This window comes from Leuciscus leuciscus (genome assembly GCF_965113295.1).
Source record: "Leuciscus leuciscus genome assembly, chromosome: 6".
NCBI lineage: Eukaryota > Metazoa > Chordata > Actinopteri > Cypriniformes > Leuciscidae > Leuciscus > Leuciscus leuciscus.
Genome location: NC_138730.1, coordinates 34,130,339 through 34,152,137, shown reverse-complemented (window position 1 = coordinate 34,152,137; position 21,799 = coordinate 34,130,339). Strand labels below are relative to the sequence as shown.

Below are 21,799 nucleotides of genomic sequence, written 5' to 3'. Positions count from 1 at the left end.
AGAAACCAGGGAAAACGCTCAGAAATGCAGTGCAACAACATACAAAACTTCGCAGTGAGTGAATGAGTGAACATGGAATAAATAGGCTGAAACAAACAAGGATGATGAGACACAGGTGAATGCAACCAGTGATGATGAGTCCGGGCAGTGAGTTCTGGGAAATGTTGTTTGTGAGTGAAACATGATAGTCTGGTGTGGAGTGCCCTCTGGTGGCTCTCAAGGGCACTCCAGCTGGTAACCGTTACAGTTAGACTGGTTTACAGTATAAACACTAGGCTATATAGCAGAGGTTTATTATTTACAGCCATTGTTAACTTTGCCTAATTGTTTCTGCTTTTGGTGCAACTCTTGATATAAAACACGTGCATTGGTGTTTAACTCATGACTCATGCAAATGAAAGAGGAAAGAAAATATGAATAGCTATTTCGGTTGATTTTTTTGTCGCGTGCAGAAAATGAGCACCACCACATAGTTGGAGCTTTCCTTTACGGCTGCACCCTCCAGGGATCGCATTTGTCTGCTGCATATGGCATTGAGGTTGCCTCATTTTTAGAAAAGTAACCACTACATTACATTATATAATAATAATTATTATTATTTGTTACATTTATATAGCACTTATCTCAGCACTTAAATCGCTTTACATAAGGGGGGAATCTCCTCAACCACCACCATCCACCTGGATGATGCGACGGCAGCCATATTGTGCCAGATTGCCCACCACACACCAGCTTACTGGTGGAGAGAGAGTGATGAAGCCAATCAGTATATATGAGGATGATTAGGAGGCCATGATGGACAGAGGCCAATGGGCAAATTTGGCCAGGATGCCAGGGATTTAAACCCCTACTCTTTATTCTAAGGACATCCTGGGATTTTTAATGACCATGCACAGAGAGTCAGACATCGTTGTAAACCAGAGTGATCTCAGTGTTGAAAGGTCCAAGGTAAACAATGGGTCCAAGTGTGGCAGCAAATGCTAGGTGGCTTTAGTTTCTAGTGGGAAAGCGGAGGCTGACAATCACACAAGCGAAAACGGACAGACATTTTTTTTCAGCTTGAAAGAAAGAAAGAAGGTTTATTTGAAATGAAAATATGATAAAAACTCTCATATCAGATTATATAAAACATAAAACTCTCATATTACCTAGTCCACCAGCCTATAGCTGCCAAAAACCGGGCCTGCTAGAGGTGTGTTGATCTAACAATCCCTATAGACATCTCCAAGGAGTGCAGAAAAAAACTTATAAAACAGGGCCCCTCAACTTATATCACATAACTAGTATATCATATATATTTATATTTTTCTGGAAATATAATATTTATTTATTTTACATATAACCATGTAGTAGGCCTAATGCCTATTTTTGTATGCCATAATGCAGTGAATTAAACAAATTACAAATTAAAATGAAGGCAACATTACATTATTGGGTATGTAGGAATTTGAACAGGATGAATAGTGTAAATTAATATTTTGTCATTTGGTAAGTATGTAGGCTAAATATCTTATGTAACTTCTAAAGGGCAGTACTAAATTAAAATAAAAAAGACCTTTAAACAAAATAAGAACAATGGGGGTTATGAGTAGGTGGGGAAATGTGTCCTTTTTTCCCTCTTTTATTTTAATATATAGGGGAGCGCGGAGCACAACCTAACGCGGGGCTAGTTGTAACACGCTTGTTTTAAATACTTCCGCACATGCTTGGATGACGAAACTTTGTGTATTTACTAGTTGCCATATCAACACTATATAGAAAAAAAAAATCCGCCAAAATGGTTTTTTTTTGGAAGATATCCATAGACATTTATTAAACCATAGCAAAAGTAAATTTCTTACTTAAGTTAATTTTTCATCTCTATTTTTTGTGTTTATTTAAAATAAGACAAATCTGATATTATTTTAATCTCCAAGATGTTATTTAACTGTTGAGATAGTTCTTTAATGCTTCACTAACTAGCAGAAGACACTAGCAGGGTTTAAATCCCATTTGTGCAGGCGGGGGCATGTTGTAACACTGCGTTACAATGTGCCCCTATTAGAAATATGCTATTATATTCTATACTTTTATTAATTTTATTGAGAAAACGTGAGAAAAAGGTGAATAAAGACTGAGAGTCAATGTTCAAAAATTACTAATTATTTATTTGTTTTGAACTATGTTGTATAGCTGTGTTTTCATGTGTTCGTAGTCAAAACTCAAAAATGAGTTTATATTTAATTATTAAAAATTGCCATTATTTTATATGAAATTTTTTTTTAATTGTATTTTATTTAGAAAATATTTTAGTTTGTTTTGTATATTTTTTTTATTAGATCAGATAACATTTTAAGCTGTCATATGTTATGTTACAATGTGCCCCCACACATGTTACAATGTACCCCACCTATGGGGCATGTTGTCACATTTCACTTCCATTCTTTCGGGGTATATCAAGAAAAAAGTATATACTGTATTAATAAAACAAAAACACATAATTGTACTAGACATGTGGGAAAGTAATGTGGGAAAAAATAAATACTCTGAACCATAAGTAGATTTACACAAACTGAGAAAGTCAAAAAGCGTTACTTTGTGCCCCGCTCTCCCCTATGTTGGAGATGTTGGAGAATAGCAAGAGGTAGGCTCATGCTGTTAAGTGTACTGCACATGTTAAGTGTATTATTTACATTGCAATACCCATAAATGGTAAGATGCATGTAAATTGTTGCGTCCAACATTGTTGAAATTTACAACTGTAATTCGGTTCCTTTTTAGGGGACACCGCCTTCACCTGCCATGTCTATTGGCTCGCTTTCGGGTTAAACTTTCCGCGATTGCGCAACTTAACTAATATGAGGAAAAAGTCCTCACTAGTCGATTGTCATATTTCACTATTTGACCCTCACAAGTAGCCTATAGCCACACGTGTACACAATCACATTCACTCATGTTGGGTTTTCATGTCTTATGGATACATTCCAAAGGCATAACACTATACAAACTGTACTCTATTCCCCAAACAAACCTACCTTCACAAACTTTCTGCATTTTTTCCATTTTCAAAAACATCACTTTATGATTTATAAGTATGGGAACCAAAAAAAATTCCCACAAGGACAAGTATTTCAGATATTGCCATCTTTGTGGGGGCATTTTGTCCCCATAACATAGTGTATGCCTGAACCACACAACCATACACACACATAGCCTAATCCATTGACGCAAATTATGCTGAAAATGTCTTTTCAGTGTAGGCTACCCAATTCTACATTTGACTCGCCCTAATGGACTACTAAAATAAACAAAACCCTCTCAACATCAGTCTAAAGTACAAATGTTTACAAACTTTCGCAACCTTTCACAACAAAGTATTTAAGAACAGCGTTTGCCATTCAAAGCTGAATTCTGGAATAATCGCAGGAGTAATTTGTCTGAAAAATAAATAAAAAAGCGAGACAATGGCAGGACTGCTGCTGGTACTGCTGCTCTGTGCTGGGAGCTCAATTGCACAAGATTTATTGACACCAAGTATGGACATTATTGCTGAGCTCCAGAAGATAAAACACATGGATGAAAGGATACAAAAATTAGAAGAAACACTGACCAAAGTATTGAGTGAGAATGAAGGTAAGGTGGATTTGTATTGAACATGTCATTGTGGAAAAACTTTACAATTTATGAACTTACAAAGAAATTACAACTTAAACATCTTTATAAATTCACTATTTTGCAATATTGTGACATTATCATATCAATGTGTATTCCATACAGCTTTGAAAACCTCTGTACAAGATTCACAATATAAGCTTGAAACTGTCCAAAAAGAGATTGAAGGCAAGTATAAGACACATTTTGTTCCCATAGACATTTAATGTATTAAATTTAAAAATGCATTTGATTACACAGCCTACATCATTTTACATCAGCCCATTTGCTCATTTCCAGCCAAAAAGGTTGCTTTCTCTGCTGGACTTCTGGCATCTGGAACCGGACGAACTGGGCCCACTGATAATCAGAAAATTCTGGAATACAAAAAAGTCTTTAGTAATGTTGGAAGTGCCTATGACTCAAATACTGGTATGGACTGTAAAGAGAATACCATTACAGGAATACTGTGTTCACATATGATGACATTTTCTGTGACTGCTTTGTTCATGTGCCTTACAGGTATTTTCACAGCACCAATAAAAGGAGCCTATTACTTCAGATTTTATGCTCATTCTCATGGTGGAACCACAATGGCAGTCAGTCTCTTGAAGAACGGTGAAACCCAGTGCTCTGTGTTTGCCTGGAAACCTGTTAGCAATGGTAATGGCAGCAATGGTGTTGTTCTCACACTGGAGGTCGGTGATCAGATTTATACACAACTTTGGAAGAACACCTGGGTTTATGATGATCCAGCAAGTTACACCAGTTTCAGTGGCTTTCTGATTTTCCCCTTGTGAACACCTGAATTTCTTAGAAATCCAGTGCAGGATCTGATGCAAAACACAGTTACCGGTATATGAAACTTAATTGTTCCTGTGTAAGTGAACTATATAGTAAATTAGAGCAAATAGGCACAACAAAAGGGAGATCATTGTTTATGCTTCTTAGTTACGATATGTTAATGTCTGGATGTCTTCATATTTCTTTATTAAGTCTGAAGAGTAAATGAGCTAAACTCATATGATCCATCTAAGAATGAGAGTAGTACTTTCCATATCTCTAGCATATTAAATGCTGAAGATTTCATTAAATAAAACAAATGTCACAGAATTATGATTCACTTGCATTCTTCCCCCCAGGTGGTCAGACACCATCAAAGAATCAGAAAGTCAATGATAGACAGTCAAAATTAGACTTTTAAAGCTCATAGTATGCAGTTTAATGGTTAAATATGAATCATACTTCACATCAAATTCATGTTATTGGTGATATGAATGAAAAAATTATAATAAAAAAAAAGGTTTTATTTTTTATAACTTAAAAGACCATCCTAGCTACTTAAGCTAAAAATCACTGACAGCATTGTCACATGATCAAATATTTGCCAAGGTTAACACTGAAGAAAAAAAGAAAAGAAAAACCAACACATTTAATTTAATATTTTATTGAAACTTTCCTGTAGAATTATTCTGAAACAGGGTGATATAAAAAAAGACAGGTAAATACAAACATAGATGTTTCATGGAAGCTTGTTGGTTCTCTGTAGAGGAGCCACTCAAGTTTCTCCCTTTAAAAATACAAATTTTACCTTTGTTCACAGAAAGAAAATTCCCATAGAGACACAGGGCAAACAGGGAACAGGCCAGTTTCACTCTGAGAATGCATAATGGACATATTCTGATAGTAAAAAAATTAAAACCCAGAATCATTAGGAACAACTGGAGAATGTCATAGTTTCTGTTGTTTGAAAACAAATGTTTGTCTTCATCAAGGTTAAGGGACTTCAAAAGCCTGAAAAGTTGTCATGCTTACATTAAAAATAAACAGACATCAGTGAAACTGATGTAATTGTAGTGTCAGTTATTATAAGTGTGCAGGCATCTATAGACAAATCTTTTAAAGACTGGCTTCAACCTTTCAAAAGAACTGAAAGGGCTGAATTTTGAGTGGGTGTCTGAAATCCATGGTGTTTAAAACAGCCTATGAGTCATCGCCATTAACGCTGTCACCATCTTCCCCTTCCACATGCTCACCCTCTTCCTCCTCTTCTTCATTCTCTCCTTCCTGGCTTTTAACCTGAAAAAAAATAAAAAAATAAACTTCAGTATGAAACTATAGTTGGAAACAAATCTTAGAGACCCAAACAATATTAAGAATATTAGACATCTTTACTCAAATCATGTCCTCACTAATTCAGCACCAATTAAACTTAATCTTAACTTCCATAATCATAAATGCAAATAGATACATTTTCACAAACCTCCTCCTCTTCCTCCAACAGATCTCTTTCCTCCTCAGAATCGTTTATCTCTTGCTCTTCCCTCTCTCTGTCTTTCTTGCTGGAATGCTGCAGGGAGGAAGCCTCACCCACTTCTGCCTTCACACTCTTCCCCTCTGATGTAAAAACAACAACAAAAAAACATATTATATATCTATATCTATTTTTTTATGCCAGTTATTTATATATTTTGCTGTAGTATGTTTGTAAGAAATATCAGTTTACATTTCCAAACATTCATTTTGCCATTAATTGTAATCCAGTGAGATTTTTGTATGTACAAGTAGTCTGCCAACAGCCAATATGCTCCACACGGAGATCAGATCTCACCATCATCGAGTCTGTCTGTGATTACATGAAGAAACAGAAAAAAACTGAGAAAGACTAAATCCAGAAGAACTGTGGCAACGTCTCCAAGACGCTTGAAGAAACTTACGTCCAAAGCTACAGTACTGTGAAAACTTTTAGGCACTCGTGTAAAAATGCTGTAAAGTGAGGATGCTTTCAAAAATAATGTCATAAATGGGTTTTATTGATCAATTAACTTCTGTTAACTAAATCAAATCAATATTTGGTGTGATCACCCTTTGCGTTTAAAACAGATTTTGTTCTAGGAACACTTGCACATAGTTTTTAAGGTATCTTTGGAGGTCGGTTTCTTCAAGCATCTTGGATACATTGCCACAGTTCTTCTGAAAAACTGGTCTCAGTTTTTTCTGTTTCTTCATGAAATCATAGATAGACTCGATGGTGACGTCAGATCTCCGCGTGGAGCATATCAGATGTTGTCAGACTCCTTGTGCATACAAAAAAAAAGTTTTAATCTAATGGCATTTTAAAATATATTCTTTTTGACAAATACTATGGATTGATTATTTTCTGGGCCCATTTGAAGGCCATGTATGGTGAACCTGCTGCAGAAACTCAGGGGGAAACCGTGAACACTTTTACCGGATTTCTTGCTGTGGTCTTTCTCCATCCTGTCCAGACTCTCCAGCAGATAGTCAACCTTGTGTTTGATTTGAGAAAGCTCTCTCTTAATTGTTTGTAGGTCATCTGCTTTTACTGAAAGAAAAAGAATTCCCTGAATGCATGTACCAATTGACAAGCCAATCAAGGTCAAAAATGTAAAATGAGTAAAGGCTGTAAAAAATAAAAAAAAGTAAATAAAGTAAAAATGCAATGTTAACGTAAAAAAATAAAAGAAAATAATAATAATAATAATAATAATAATAAAAACAAATCAACCAAAATATATTAAACATATTTGTCACTGGTAGATTAAATAGTAAGTTTACCCATCATTTACTCACCCTTGTTTTGTTCCAAACCCGTAAGACTTTTGTTCATCTTCGGAACACAAATGAAGATTTTTTTTTTTACTAAAATCTGAGCCAGCTCTGTAGCCTACTCTCCATTGACAGCTACCATTTTGAAGCTTCAAAAAGTTCATAATGAGATCGTAAAACTAATCCATACAAATTGAATAAACAATCGCTTTATATGATGAACGTATTGAATTTAGGCTTTTATTCACGTATAAACATTGATCAGCAAACATAAACAGAAGCTTAACCAAACCTGCTTGTGGAAGCTTAAACGTGCTGTATAACACGAGAATAAACCTCACTGGTTCTCACACTGAACTTTGAGCTTTCGTTTACCACAACTGATGTATGAGTTGATGAATGTTTTTATGAGAATAAAAGCCTAAATTAAATCTGCTCAGCATATAAAACGATTCATGTCTCTTCAGAAAATTTGGACTAAACCACTCAATTCATATGGATTAGTTTTACGATCTCTTTATGAACTTTTTGAGGTGTCAAAGTATCAGTTGCGTAGCTGTCAATACCTGTCCTAGCTGAGATACCTGTGTGTGTTTACAGGGGTTTCACGCGAGATACCTGTCCTAACTGAATTACATGTGCATCAGATACCTGTGTGTGTGTTTTGTGTGTAAATCTATTTTTATATTCTAATACACTTATACAAATACGCTGTTAAACCTTAAAACTTAGGTTTTTACTAACTTTTTTCCACTGCTATTTTAAAACAACATACTGACAACTAGTTGTTCATACTCAACTTTATTAAAATAAGAAAATATCAAATATTGACAGCAAGCAGAACAAGGCAGGACTTCAGCTTTTGGATGTCTCAGTCAGGACACAATCTTAACAAAAGGACACAGTTTAAAGAATATTTGTATAACTTCTTATATGGTGGTATGCATACGTTGGTTCTCATTCGGCCGATGGTCCACCTGGAAGCCTCAAAGCAGCAGGTTTTTTTGATTTTGTTCTCCTCCATGAGGTATTTTCTGTTAATTAATCACACATGAGACATGCATACATGCCTTCAAAGCAGTTTGAGGTTAAAACCAAAGTTGCAATTGGACATAACTCACAACAATATGTGGCAGATCTCATCATGTCTCTGACCCATGGAGTCATAGCACTGGATGGTCTGGGATTTGAAATAAATTACCTGGTGATAAGCAATGGAGGTAAAAGGTTTAAAAAAAAAAAAAGAAAAAAGTAAAAATCATTTTTTTACACTTTTAATCATACAGTATAGATGTGTTATAGGAAACAATGTGTTACAAAGGTATTGCTATTCATAAATTACTTACAGCCAAAGCCCAGTGCAAGCCAAGGTGCAAAGGAACAAGAACTAGATCACAGAGGAAGAGATCCACTGATTTTGTCCATTTCTTCACTGCTGCATGGCCTGCAAAATGTCCGTCACTACTCAGAAGCTTTGGGTAGAAAAATGAGCTCAAACAGTACACTTTAAGGCCTTCCTGCTGATCATTGCTCCTCTTCATTATCAGAGACAAATAGAAGTTGATAACCTTGAAAACATAAGAGTAAAAATAATCATGATACACATATCCATGACGGCCAACATTAGAGCTTTTTAAAATTATCAGATTAATCAGACCAATGCCAATATTTAAAGAAATCAGAGATTGTTGTGTCCAACTTGATGACTGTGGGATTATAAAGCAAACAAGCAAAACAGTGATAGATATATAACAAAAAGGTTATTAGCTACAATATTATTAGTATCATTTATCCTATTTTTTTTAATATATTTATTGCACGATAAAAAGCATGACAAGTTAACTAAAAGAATTATGCTGGATGAAGTCAATGTGAATGATACCCAATTACAACTGATTTTACTTCTATAATGTGACTGAGAAAGAAAAATTTACAGAGGAAAAAAATGATGACCTGATTTTATGTACAGGGAATTGAATAGATCATGAAAAGTGATATACCTAACTGAGATGGTAGTTGGTCAGAGGGGAGGGGTTGAAAAGTAAGCGAAATATGTGCAGCCATCAAAAAATAAAAATAAAAGCCACTTCAGACATCAATCAAGTAGTTGCATTTTGATTCATTATGAACAAATATTTTCTTTCTTTTTTGAGAAAGAAAGTGTACTGAATAATCAAAAATAAGACCTTTGTTAACCTAGTGTGGGAATGCAAATTTATTAAAATGTTTAATTTAGGTTTACATTGAATTTAGCATGTTAACGTTAGGTATAAATTATGATTATCAGAGTTTTTTAGCAAAAGACTCTGGTCAGTCCTGTTTTACTGAAACTCTTGGAGTTTGTGTTTTAGCAAGAAAGTCCAGCCAGTCCTGTACTCGAAGACACTTGAAAGAGCTGTCTTCAACCAACTAACATCCTTCTTGTCTCTAAACAACCAGCTGGATGTCAACCAATCTGGCTTCAAGAAAGGACATTCAACTGAGACTGCATTACTGTCAGTCACAGAAGCCCTACGGATCGCAAAAGCTGCTTCCAAATCTTCAGTTCTCATTCTCCTGGATCTGTCTGCTGCCTTCGACACAGTGAATCATCAGATCCTTCTGTCCACCCTCTCATCACTGGGCATCACAGGAACTTCACTCCACTGGTTTGAGTCCTATCTCACAGGTAGGTCCTTCAAGGTCGCATGGAGAGGCGAGGTATCCAGAGCACATCAGCTGACCACAGGGGTTCCCCAGGGTTCAGTTCTTGGTCCCCTCCTCTTCTCCATCTACACCACATCACTGGGACACATCATACAGGCACACGGTTTTTCCTACCACTGCTATGCTGATGACACACAGCTCTTCCTCTCCTTTCAACCAGATGATCCCACAGTAGCTGCACGGGTCTCAAGCTGTCTGGCGGACATCTCCACATGGATGAAGGAACACCACCTGCAGCTCAACCTGGCAAAGACTGAGCTTCTCGTCCTCCCTGCCAATCCGTCTCTACAGCACGACTTCACCATCCAGCTAGAGTCATCATTAATCACCCCATCAAGATCGGTCAGAAATCTTGGAGTAACGTTTGATGACCAGCTGACCTTCACAGATCACATTTCAAAGACAGCTCGATCATGCAGGTTTGCACTGCACAACATCAGGAAGATCAGGCCTTTCCTAACTGAGCATGCAACACAACTTATCGTCCAGGCCCTGGTCATCTCTAGGCTTGACTACTGCAATGCCCTTCTGGCTGGACTCCCAGCATGTGCGACCAAACCCCTACAGATGATCCAGAATGCTGCAGCTCGTCTTGTCTTCAACGAGCCCAAGAGGGCCCACGTCACTCCTCTGTTCATCTCTCTGCACTGGCTACCTCTAGCTGCTCGCATCAAGTTCAAGGCACTGACGCTTGCTTACAGAACTATCACAGGCTCAGCTCCCTCCTACTTTCACTCACTCCTACGAGTCTACATCCCTACCAGACACCTACGATCGGTCAACGAGCGACGTCTCGTGGTTCCATCACAGAAAGCCACAAAATCACTTTCCAGAACATTCTCATTTACAGTTCCATGCTGGTGGAACGCTCTCCCCACCCTCATCCGGAATGCAGAATCCCTGACAACATTCAAAAAACAGCTGAAAACCAATCTCTTCCGTGAGCACTTAACCTTATAGAAAAAAAAAAAAAAAAAAAAAAATCCTTTCCCTTTGAAACATCACTTATCAGGCTTATGCTACTCTGAATAATACCTGAACTTCGTATTTTGAGCACTTCCTGCGTTGTTGTTGCTTTTGCCTCTTTATGATGACTCGCTGAACTTAGTCCTAATTTGTAAGTCGCTTTGGATAAGGGCGTCTGCTAAATGACTAAATGTAAATGTAAATGTACTCGGGTCTCAGTGTTTGAATAGATATGCTGAGTGGATTAGGGTGGGCAATGCTCTCAGTCTAAAACCGGTTCCTAAACCTGTCTTTTTCGGTTCCTGCCCCTAAATGTATATAAACTGTAAGAGAACATTCACGTCAGACTTGGTGACTGCAGCTACCGACAGCTCGTGTTCTCAATAAAGAATCCTGCTGAAGAAACAACCAAGTCTCCTGGTCTTTCGATTCTAAGTTCACAACAGATAAGTTTTCACTATGGTCCACAAGATTGTCAGCGTGTATCAGTGTGGATGCTTTCCTTGTTTCTTCCACAGGGACCTCCACACCACATGACTGAAGAGAAAAATCACAAACAACTTAATTTCATACATTAATAGCAGATTAATTAATAGTATAGTAACTGTATGTTGCCTGAAGCAAGTCTTTGTCCATCTCTGTCTTCTTAGACTTTTTATGGAAATGGCCATCACCTGATAAGGAAATTAACAGAATATGAAAAAGAATAAAAAGAAAGCATAGAGAAAACACAGCACATGTACAGACCCTTTCCAAAAAATTTGAATATCATGGAAAAGTTTATTTATTTCCATAATTCCATTCAAAACGTTAAACTTCCATAGATTATAGATTCAGGGCCCACAACTTAAACGATTTCAAGTATTTAGTTGTTTATTTGTACATAATTTGGGCTTCCAGCTCATAAAACCCACAAAAACAGGATTTTAAAAAATTAGAATATTACATGAAATCTCACAGTAATTACACAGTAATACCATGGTCATTGAACCAGGTTTTGGTTCTTTTGGCAGTGTGGGCAGGTGCAAATCCTGCTGGAAAATGAAGGAAGCATGAAGTGCTCTGAAAATGTCCTGGTAGACGGCTGCGTTGACTCTGGATTTAATAAAAGCACAGTGGACCAAAGTCCTCTTTTCTGATGAGAGCAAATTTTGCATCTCATTTGGAAACCAAGGTCCCAGAGTCTGGAGGAAGAATGGAGAGGCACACAATCCAAGATGCTTGAAGTCCAGTGTGAAGTTTCCACAGTCTGTGTTGGTTTGGGGAGCCATGTCATCGGCTGGTGTTGGTCCACTGTGCTGTCCACTCAACGCAGCTGTCTACCAGGACATTTTCAGAGCACTTCATGCTTCCTTCAGCAGACAAGCTTTATGGAGATGCTGACTTCATTTTCCACCAGTTGACTGGATAAGCCACTGTGTGTCTGTTTCCTTGGGTAAGGAAGAGGACGAACGCAAAAGTCACTAGAGAAGTCTTCTTGAGTGCTGTTCCCAGTGATTAGTGGATTGGTTAGAGCAACAGTGAAATCCAGAGTTATATATGGGCTTTGACAATAGACTGGGCTTAGGTTTCCCCATGTTTTGTCAGAGTGACTAAAAACAGCAAAGAAATCCTTGCATGGTAAGAACGTTGTTCTGAAGAGGACACATTCACAAGATGGGTACAGTTCAGAGTCACCAAGTTCTACTCTGTACCATGCAGAGGTTGTCTCACTCTTTACCTTGAAAGATTCCTTTCCAAGTACCTCGACATGCTCTTTTGAATAGATGGAAGCTGCTTGGATACTGTTTAAGCAATGTTTGACAAAACTCCTGGGTCTGTCTCTCAGGAACGTTGGCACATCTGGATTGTATGTTTTGCATTCACTACTGTATATGAAGTTGAGACTACAGTAGGAGAGCAACTGTTCTGGGATGAAATCGCATATCGTAGTTTCAAGCAGAGATGTAAGACTTCCTGTTCCAGAAAATTTAAGGTAGAAGCTCTTCAGTGATTTACTGAGAGCCTCAACTCCATTGTTGGTGGTAACTGCCACAGAGAATCCTTGTGGCACATAGGCCCTACACCACCGCTGAAAAAGAAAAGAACATTTTACTTTGATAAAGGTAGTCGATGCAGAAAGAACGGAACATTACACCCAGTCTACACTGGATGCATAAAAGCGAATATCCTAAACTAGTCCAGACAGTGCGCAAAATAGATTGAGGCATCTATTTCCTAAACTCAGCGCAACTACCATAATCAAGTGTAGACTGAATCAGTGATGACGACGACTTCTGTTGTTGACAGGGCGTAATAATTAAGAGAAAACTAAATGTTGGCCTGTTCCTTTTATACCAATCTAAAATGTATTGTACAACAATTGAACACGTGGAACACGGAACATGTCCAGTGCAGTACCTCACCTCCCGAATACATAGCCACCTTGTATCAACATAATGTCTGACTTCAAATGACTTCTTGTAAACCTTGCTCTCCTTCAGTCTGTCAACCTCCCTATCACAAGATGATAAGTTGGGGCACTAGCTATCTCACGCAGGTGGCCAAGTAGTTCACTTTGATCAGAGAGGGACAACTTGTTCTTGGCTGTCAGAAAGAGAGTATATGGGATAATAAACACTGTAAAATAGGAATTACCTATATGTTTCAGGTGACTAATTTACAGTACAAATTAAATGTAAATACATGAAACTAAGAAAACAATGCAATACATTACTGAAAGTACTTTGAAAAACTGAAATGTAAATTTAAGGATGTATTGGTTTACTTTTAATGAAAAAAAAAAAAAACATTAAAAAACCGCAAAATATACATTATCACATATCCAGGATTATAATGAAAAGTAAAGACTATAATGGAATTCTGGTATAAAAAAAATAAAAATAAAATAAAATAAAAGTAATTCACTTCAGCTGGACTGTACCTTGTCTTGTCCATCGTACCCAAGCTTGCTCACGGTGGAATGAGCATAAATACTTCTGTGCATTTGGAAATGTATGGTCCAGAGCTTGATATTCCTGTTGTGAATAATCAAGTACTTTGGCTCCCAATGCAGGTTCCACTGTTTCAGGATCTTAAGAGCTTCGGCTATCGCTGTGGTTGTCTCGTTTTCACATATAAACTCAGCAACCGGTTTGTAGCCAACATTAGTCCGAACAACAACCAGAAACAGGGGCAATGCATATTTGGTGGTTCTGTAAGTAGCATCAAGTAGGACCATATCTCCATAACGCTCAAGTAAATGCTGCTGTTGTATGTTTTGATGAATAAACAAGAATGTTTCTTGTGATGTGGTCATCTGGTGGTTTATCCTCAAAATCAGAGTCTTCGGTGACTGGAAATCCATTTCTTTGTGCATTCACTTCAACATGTATTTCTGTCTGATGTCTGTAGTTCTCTGTGCACTGCCTAAAGAAGAACTGGGCACCTGAATCTGTTCATTTCCATTCATCAATTTTCTTTTCCAGTTGCAGTTGATCAAAGCCAGAGTATTTTCCAGCAAGTAAGGCCTGATGCACATGGTTTTGAATAACAGGCTTATTATTGGGTAGTATGATGGGTCCTGTGGGTGTGGTAGAACACTTCCCATGCCTGAAAGCTCTTTCTGGACAAAGGTTTTCAGAACCTTCTTCAGGAAAGGGACAGAGGTCATTCCAAGTGAAACATATTCATGTATTTTGTCACGTACCCCGTGATGGATCTTATTTGAGAAATGACAGTTTTCTGAAATGTTGTGCTTTTTGTGTGCTTCTGCCAAAGGTATTTTGACATGAATTACTTCAGAAGTGGCAGTGGGGTTCTCTTTTATTGACTCCAGAAGCCTCTTTATAGCTGCTTGTTTTTCACTTCTAGAACTTTTGTCTCCAACAGCAAACAGCAGTTGCCATATCTGTCAAGAACAACCTACCATAATGAGTATCTGTCTGAGAAATACCCAGTTAAGTAGTCCCATGTATTATGTTGCAACACCCTTACACGAGACAGAACTAAAGGGTGCACTCTTTTCACCATTACCTTTATAATGGTAATGAAGTTATAAATATTAAATGAGTGCATTTAAATGAGTCATGACAGTAAAATTTACCTTAATATATATCTGACATATAGTTTTGCAGGGCAATCAACTTTCTTGCTGCTTTGAATGTGAAATCTTCTTCTGCTGATATATTCATGTTCAGTATGCTGCAAATTGAAAGACAAATTATTTCTACATCACTACATTTCATTTCTAGGGCCAGGCAAAAAATAGTAGTAATAATAAAAAATAGGTATGCCAACAATTTTGTCTAGAAATAAATTAAAGCAATAAGCCCCATGAAGCAGTGCTTAACAGAGAATCAATTTAGAACCGCTAAAGGGAACTTAGCTGTTCTAAATTCACTGTAAAACACGTCTTTACAGGGCTTATTGCTCTTCCTGCTCAGCTACTGTTCGGACGCTCTTGCTTACTGCTCCGCGCTTTGCTCTATCGCTTTTATATTTTATCTTCTATACTTTTATAATTTTAGCTCCTTTTATCACCTAATTTTAACTTCAGCAAATCAGCACAGTGCTCAAACGACAAAGTTTGGATTACTACAAAAACTCAGAATTCTTCTACCCGACCAGCTTACATTCCGGGGAAAGGAAAACACAACTGCCTACAAGGATAAGAGAGAAAATGCCTCTTCTGGAATCTACTTGCTGCACTAACTGCCACAGACTTTTACAAAGGATTGCAGTTCTTGAAACAAAGTTATTTACGGGACCACCAAACCAGACGGAACACACAACAGAGCTTCGTCAGGGACACCCTCAGCGTATAGCCGGTGAGTCCCATGAAACTAGTGCTCCTCGACAGGTAGAGAAACAAGCCGATCGACTTACAAATCGATGGCACAAACAGGGAGCGAGACCCAAAGGCACTCGAGACATCAGATTGTCACGAGCCTCACATATTACCGCAGTAGCATCCTCTACCCCAGATACAGCTCTGACAAAGATTGCAAACACTGGTCTCCAACCAACACCTATACATCTTGAGAACAGATTTGAAGTACTAATGAATGTAAATGAGGAACCCCCAAACGTGATGAATGTGATCGAACACAGACTGTATCAGCCAGTAGCTAACACTGACAGTGATGCTAACTGGCGCTCAAGGTCGAGCAGACAGCGGCACTCAGCTCAGAGCACAGCCGAGCCCAGGACTCTGATAGTGGGGGACTCCATAATCAGAAACATTAGCAGCAGGGATACAACTACATGCTGCCTTCCACAAGCAACAACTTCTGATATAAACAGGGAACTTCAGAACATTCTAATGAAACATAAGACTGCAAATCGACTCATCATTCATGTGGGGAAGAATGACATTCATAAAGAGCAGTCAGAACTCCTTAAGAAGGATTTCAATGAACTTTTTGAAACACTTCAAAAAAACACTTTTTGAAACCACGCATTTTACTCATCATTATTTACAGGCCTCCAAAATATTCTCCAGCCTTTGCTGAGGAATTTACAGAACTGTTATCAACAATTACCTCAGAGCTTGACTGTTTTGCCATTGCTGGAGATTTTAACATTCACATAGATAATGCAGAAAACAATATGGCAAAAGAAATCAAAACTGTTTTAAAAACTTTTGATCTGACTCAGCATGTACATGGACCCACACACAATCGTGGACACACTCTAGATTTACTTATCAGTAAGGGTCTAAACATTTCATCGATTGTTATTAAGGATGTAGCACTGTCTGATCATTTCTGTATTTTCTTTGATATATTGATCTCTCCTGCCACTGAAGCTAGATCTGTGTCTGTCAAGAAGAGATGCTTAAATGAGAACACTAGTGTACTATTTATGAAGGCTATATCCTTAACACCAAGCATATCTGCTGACTCTGTTGATTTTCTCCTTGATTCTTTTAACTCAAAAGTTAAAAGTGCAATTGATGATATTGCTCCTGTGAAAGTCAGGAAGAAGAGTGGCAGACAAAAAGCACCTTGGAGAAACTCAACAGCAGTGCAAAATATGAAAAGACAATGCAGAAAAGCAGAGCGCATGTGGCGGAAGACAAAGCTTGTAGTCCATTATAACATCTACAAAGACAGCCTGCATGCTTTCAATATGGAACTAGGCAAAGCTAGACAGACTTTCTTCTCAAATATTATAAACTGCAATTTAAACAACACACGCACTCCTTTTGCTACTGTAGAGAGACTGACAAACCCCCCAAGCCAGATTCCCAGTGAAATGCTCTCAAACAGCAAGTGCAGTGAGTTTGCTTCTTTCTTCTCTGACAAAATCAATAATATCAGACAGGTGATCAGCACATCATTGAGTTGCGCTGGAGTCAGACAGATCAGACCACCTGAAAAAGTAGTAACTTTGTCTGATTTCAATAAAATTGATGGCAAAATTTTGGTAGAAACCGTACAGCACCTTAAAACATCAACATGCGCTCTTGACACACTTCTCACATCTTTTTTTAAAAGTGTGTTAAACAGTTTAGAAGCAGATCTTCTAGAAGTGGTAAATGCCTCACTTCTCTCTGGGAGTTTTCCAAACTCCCTGAAAACTGCAGTTGTCAAGCCCCTCCTGAAAAAGAACAATCTGGATAAGACCATATTAAGCAACTATAGACCGATCTCAAATCTTCCTTTCATAGGCAAGATCATAGAAAAAGTTATCTTCAATCAGCTGAACAAATTCTTAAGCTCGAATGGATACTTTGACAATTTTCAATCTGGTTTCCGACCGCATCACACAGGGCTCCAGACTAACTTTTTGCCTTGGTTGCACTGGTGCGCCTAACTTTTTTATTTAGGTGCACCAGCACAAAATTTGGGTGCACCCAAATTTTTCCTCGGCTGTATCACCTTTAACGCCACAATTTGAAGGTCACCTTTTTATTACGCTCTATACACATTCATATATATTATGTAAATGAATTTAAACAAGAAGGTGTAGGTAAAAACTTTTATTTATTTTTTGAAGCACAATTATTAACGGTATTCCTACTCTTACCGATACTGCTTATCGATACAGTACTTTAACTGTATTCTTATGGTTCTTTTTGTTTTATATATAACAAACAAAGATAAACAATAGATAAACAAAAGATAAACAATTAAACAAAGATACACTTTATATAGGCCTACACAGTGCTTTAATTTCAGGAAGGCCTATCAACATTACTGTTCAGGCATGGTCTAAAAAGAAATCTAATAAAGTAATAAAATGTAAAATAACACTGTAAAATTTATCATAAATAGATTAATGCTTATTAAAGCTGAAGTTATTCTTTCAAGAGCTGTGAGTGATTTTTCTCTTGTTGTTTGATTTACAGTAATGGCGCAATCGTCAACATGTTTATTAGACTGCGGCCCCTTTAAGACCGGGTGCAGAATGCAGATCTAATAGGCTACTACTGATGCACCATTTTCTCCCAACTATTTCCATAACTACGTCCATTTAAGACATAAACTGTTTTAGTGAATCTCAAAGCCGGTAATTGACACGCTTTTGTGTACAATTGATCGTTTAGACGCGCACAATCTGCACATGAAACCGAAAGTATAATTTGCTTGTCTCGGCCGGTCTCGGTCTGTTTCGGAGCGCGCGCCGCCATGCGAACAGCATCTCTTGCGCAGATTTTTGTGTTTTTAATATCTCTTTCAGTTATTAAACGCGTCCCGCAATTTAGCAACAGTAGCTAGACTGCATTTACAACAATCACTGATCGTACTGATTCTGATTCTGAGTTTTAGGGAGAAATGACCGCCTAATGCTGCGAAGGGAAGAAGTTGCGCGTAGTTAGATAGTTTTTAATGGGTTTACCTCAATATATGTTTTTTTATAATCTTTGGAAGCCGAAATTTTAAATAAAATCAGACTAATATAACAGACCTTAAGTGTAACCAGGCTACGTTTGAATGTTTAATTCTGTCCTCCGTCGTCACTCATTATTAAGCAGGGCTGTCGTGTTGTGCGAGCTGTGGCACCGCGTGAGAGAAGAGTGTGAGTTCCGTCAAAGGAGAACAAACGCCAACAAACGTCCGTGGAGAGGCAGCGGATGCGAGGACGTTAGGTGCACCGGTGCGACTTAGGAAAAATGTTAGTCGCACACTTACAAAATTTGGTCGCATATGCGACCAAATTGGTCGCACTCTAGAGCCCTGTCACAGCACAGAGACAGCGCTCATAAAGATAATAAACGATATTCGCTTAAATACTGATTCAGGCAAATTATCAGTGCTGGTACTACTCGACCTCAGTGCTGCATTTGACACTGTCGATCATAACATACTTCTTGACAGGCTGGAAAACTGGGTGGGGCTTTCTGGGATAGTCCTAAAATGGTTCAGGTCATACTTAGATGAGAGAGGTTATTATGTGAGTATAGGAGACCATAAGTCTGAGTGGACATCCATGACATGCGGAGTCCCTCAAGGCTCAATTCTTGCGCCACTCCTGTTCAACCTGTATATGCTCCCAATGAGCCAAATAATGAGAAAGAACCAAATTGCTTACCACAGCTATGCAGACGACACACAGCTGTACTTAGCCCTATCGCCTAACGATTACAGCCCAATTGACTCCCTGTGCCAATGCATTGATGAAGTCAACAGTTGGATGTGCCAAAACTTTCTTCAGTTAAACAAAGATAAAACTGAAGTCATTGCATTTGGAAACAAAGATGAAGTTCTCAAGGTGAACGCATACCTTCTCTCTAGGGGTCAAACAACTAAAAATCAAGTCAGGAATCTTGGTGTGACACTAGAGTCAGACCTTAGTTTCAGTAGTCATGTCAAAGCAATAACTAAATCAGCATACTATCATCTAAAAAATATTGCAAGAATTAGATGCTTTGTTTCCAGACAAGACTTAAAGAAACTTGTGCATGCTTTCATCACCAGCAGGGTGGATTATTGTAATGGACTCCTCACTGGCCTTCCCAAAAAGACCATAAGACAGTTGCAGCTCATACAGAACGCTGCCGCTAGGATTCTGAGCAGAACCAGAAAATATGAACATATCACACCAGTCCTCAGGTCTCTACACTGGCTCCCAGTTAGATTTAGGATTGATTTTAAAGTATTATTACTGGTATATAAATCATTCAATGGCCTAGGACCTCAATACATTGCAGATATGCTCACTGAATATAAACCCAACAGATCACTCAGATCATTAGGATCATATCAGCTAGAAATACCAAGGGTTCACTCTAAGCATGGTGAGTCTGCTTTTAGCTATTATGCCAGCCACAGCTGGAACCAGCTTCCAGAAGAGATCAGATGTGCTCCTACAGTGGTCACATTCAAATCCAGACTCAAAACACTTCTGTTTAGCTATGCATTTACTGAATGAGCACTGTGCCGCTGTTCGTCCGACTGTACTGTACTGCATTTCATTTTATTTTTCTAAACTGTTTTAATTATTCTTATTTCTTTTTATTATTTTAATTTCTTCTATGTAAAGCACTTTGAATTGCCATTGTGTATGAAATGTGCTATATAAATAAACTTGCCTTGCCTTGCCTTGTTTCTTTAATACAAAGGTTAGTCCATAAAAATATTTATTTTCATACACAGACGGAGTGCAGCATAAATACTGATGTAATTAGGTCACAGGCTTTGAACGCAGCTCAACCAATCAAAATCAAGGACCAATTGAATTACCTGTTTTATAAGAATATTTTGCCACTCTCATACAACATACATTAAGCTCATGAAAATGTGTGCAGACTTTAGAACATACCAACTCTTTTTTTTTTTTTACTGTCATCTGACCTGTCACCAGGAAGTAAATAAAAGAAAAAGGCATTTAATACTTTTCATACCACATTCCCTTTCTTTTACTTGCTCATATTTCATTCAAATAGGGTTCAATTATGAGAAAACTGTAAATAAAGATTTGTTTAATGAAAGTAGCTGTCTTAAGTGCATGTCTATAAATCGCAAAATGTTCTTCATAGAAATGCTTTCCATAAGGTCATAAATAAACAATCAAACAAATAAACATGCAGTTAATTTAGAAACTGATAAATTACCAAACAGTGTAAGATGTGCCAGTTGCCCGTTTGTGACTTTCCAGAAGAAGTTTCAGGTCTTCTTCTGAAGAAACTATGCCTGTGGTGTACTCTTCTGAAGATGAACATTTTTGAAAAGATGATGGAAGCCAGTCTGGTGGGAAACAGCAAACAGAGTAATATTCCTTTAAAGTAGTTTAGTATTTTAGTCTACATTGTCCTTCTTTATTGTTTATTCATTCTATTTAGATCATAGACTGTTGATTTAGATGCGTTCATATGCACACATCACAAGCCTCACACAGGTGTCTGATGCACAAGTTAGGACAGGTATCTCACGTGAAACCCCTGTAAACACACACACGGGTATCTGATGAACAAGTAATTCAGTTAGGACAGGTATCTCGCGTGAAACTCCTGTAAACACACACAGGTATCTGATGCACAAGTTAGGACAGGTATCTCTCGTGAAACCCCTGTAAACACACACACGGGTATCTGATGAACAAGTAATTCAGTTAGGACAGGTATCTCGCATGAAACCCCTGTAAACACACACAGATATCTGATGCACAAGTTAGGACAGGTATCTCTCGTGAAACCCCTGTAAACACACACAGGTATCTGATGCACAAGTTAGGACAGGTATCTCTCGTGAAACCCCTGTAAACACACACAGATATCTGATGCACAAGTTAGGACAGGTATCTCTCGTGAAACCCCTGTAAACACACACAGGTATCTGATGCACAAGTGAGGACAGGTATCTCTCATGAAACCCCTGTAAACACACACAGGTATCTGATGCACAAGTAATTCAGTTAGGACAGGTATCTCGCATGAAACCCCTGTAAACACACACAGATATCTGATGCACAAGTTAGGACAGGTATCTCTCGTGAAACCCCT

At 37.9% G+C, this 21,799-nt stretch overlaps 2 protein-coding genes across 12 annotated transcripts in view; one reads left to right on the top strand and one right to left on the bottom strand.

Moving 5' to 3' along the window:
* The window catches only part of LOC309501512 (complement C1q-like protein 4), a 32,377-nt gene extending 27,634 nt beyond the window's left edge, over window positions 1-4,743 (top strand). For 2 of the 3 annotated variants that reach the window (XM_082173679.1, XM_082173677.1), the window contains 2 exons: window positions 3,931-4,062; window positions 4,153-4,743. In XM_082173679.1, coding sequence (XP_082029805.1) covers window positions 3,931-4,062; window positions 4,153-4,430 — 410 coding nt within the window. In that variant the 3' untranslated portion in view covers window positions 4,431-4,743. Of the gene's footprint in view, window positions 1-3,331; window positions 3,613-3,756; window positions 3,820-3,930; window positions 4,063-4,152 lie in introns of those variants that run through there. The other variant, XM_082173678.1, reaches the window with a different exon arrangement.
* Window positions 4,507-21,478, bottom strand: LOC309501489 (uncharacterized protein). Of its 9 annotated transcripts, none has more exons than XR_014206886.1 (9): window positions 20,912-21,478; window positions 14,957-15,054; window positions 13,796-14,761; window positions 12,593-12,943; window positions 8,547-11,546; window positions 8,322-8,401; window positions 6,863-8,234; window positions 5,894-6,027; window positions 4,507-5,709 (listed from the first exon to the last, which is right to left on the bottom strand). XR_014206886.1 is itself a non-coding variant. In XM_082173637.1 (3 exons), the coding sequence occupies exons 1-3, from the start codon at window positions 6,888-6,890 to the stop codon at window positions 5,614-5,616; spliced, it is 258 nt and encodes an 85-aa protein (XP_082029763.1). In that variant the 5' UTR covers window positions 6,891-7,027; the 3' UTR covers window positions 4,507-5,613. The 9 variants fall into 9 exon arrangements, 1 of the variants encoding a protein (XP_082029763.1); XR_014206887.1 differs by having other exon boundaries at window positions 8,547-11,409; XR_014206889.1 differs by adding an exon at window positions 20,620-20,651 and having other exon boundaries at window positions 8,547-12,943; window positions 13,796-14,775; window positions 20,912-21,475.
* Window positions 21,479-21,799: the final 321 nt, after the last annotated feature.

Excerpts from the sequence above, each read along its gene's own strand:
- LOC309501489 (XM_082173637.1), bottom strand. The coding sequence starts at position 6,890 with ATGGAGAAAGACCACAGCAAGAAATCCG. Across the intron at positions 6,028-6,862 it reads AGACCACAGCAAGAAATCCG|AGGGGAAGAGTGTGAAGGCA; the intron begins GTAAAAGTGTTC and ends TTTTTACATCAG. Across the intron at positions 5,710-5,893 it reads TGTTGGAGGAAGAGGAGGAG|GTTAAAAGCCAGGAAGGAGA; the intron begins GTTTGTGAAAAT and ends ATTTTTTTTCAG.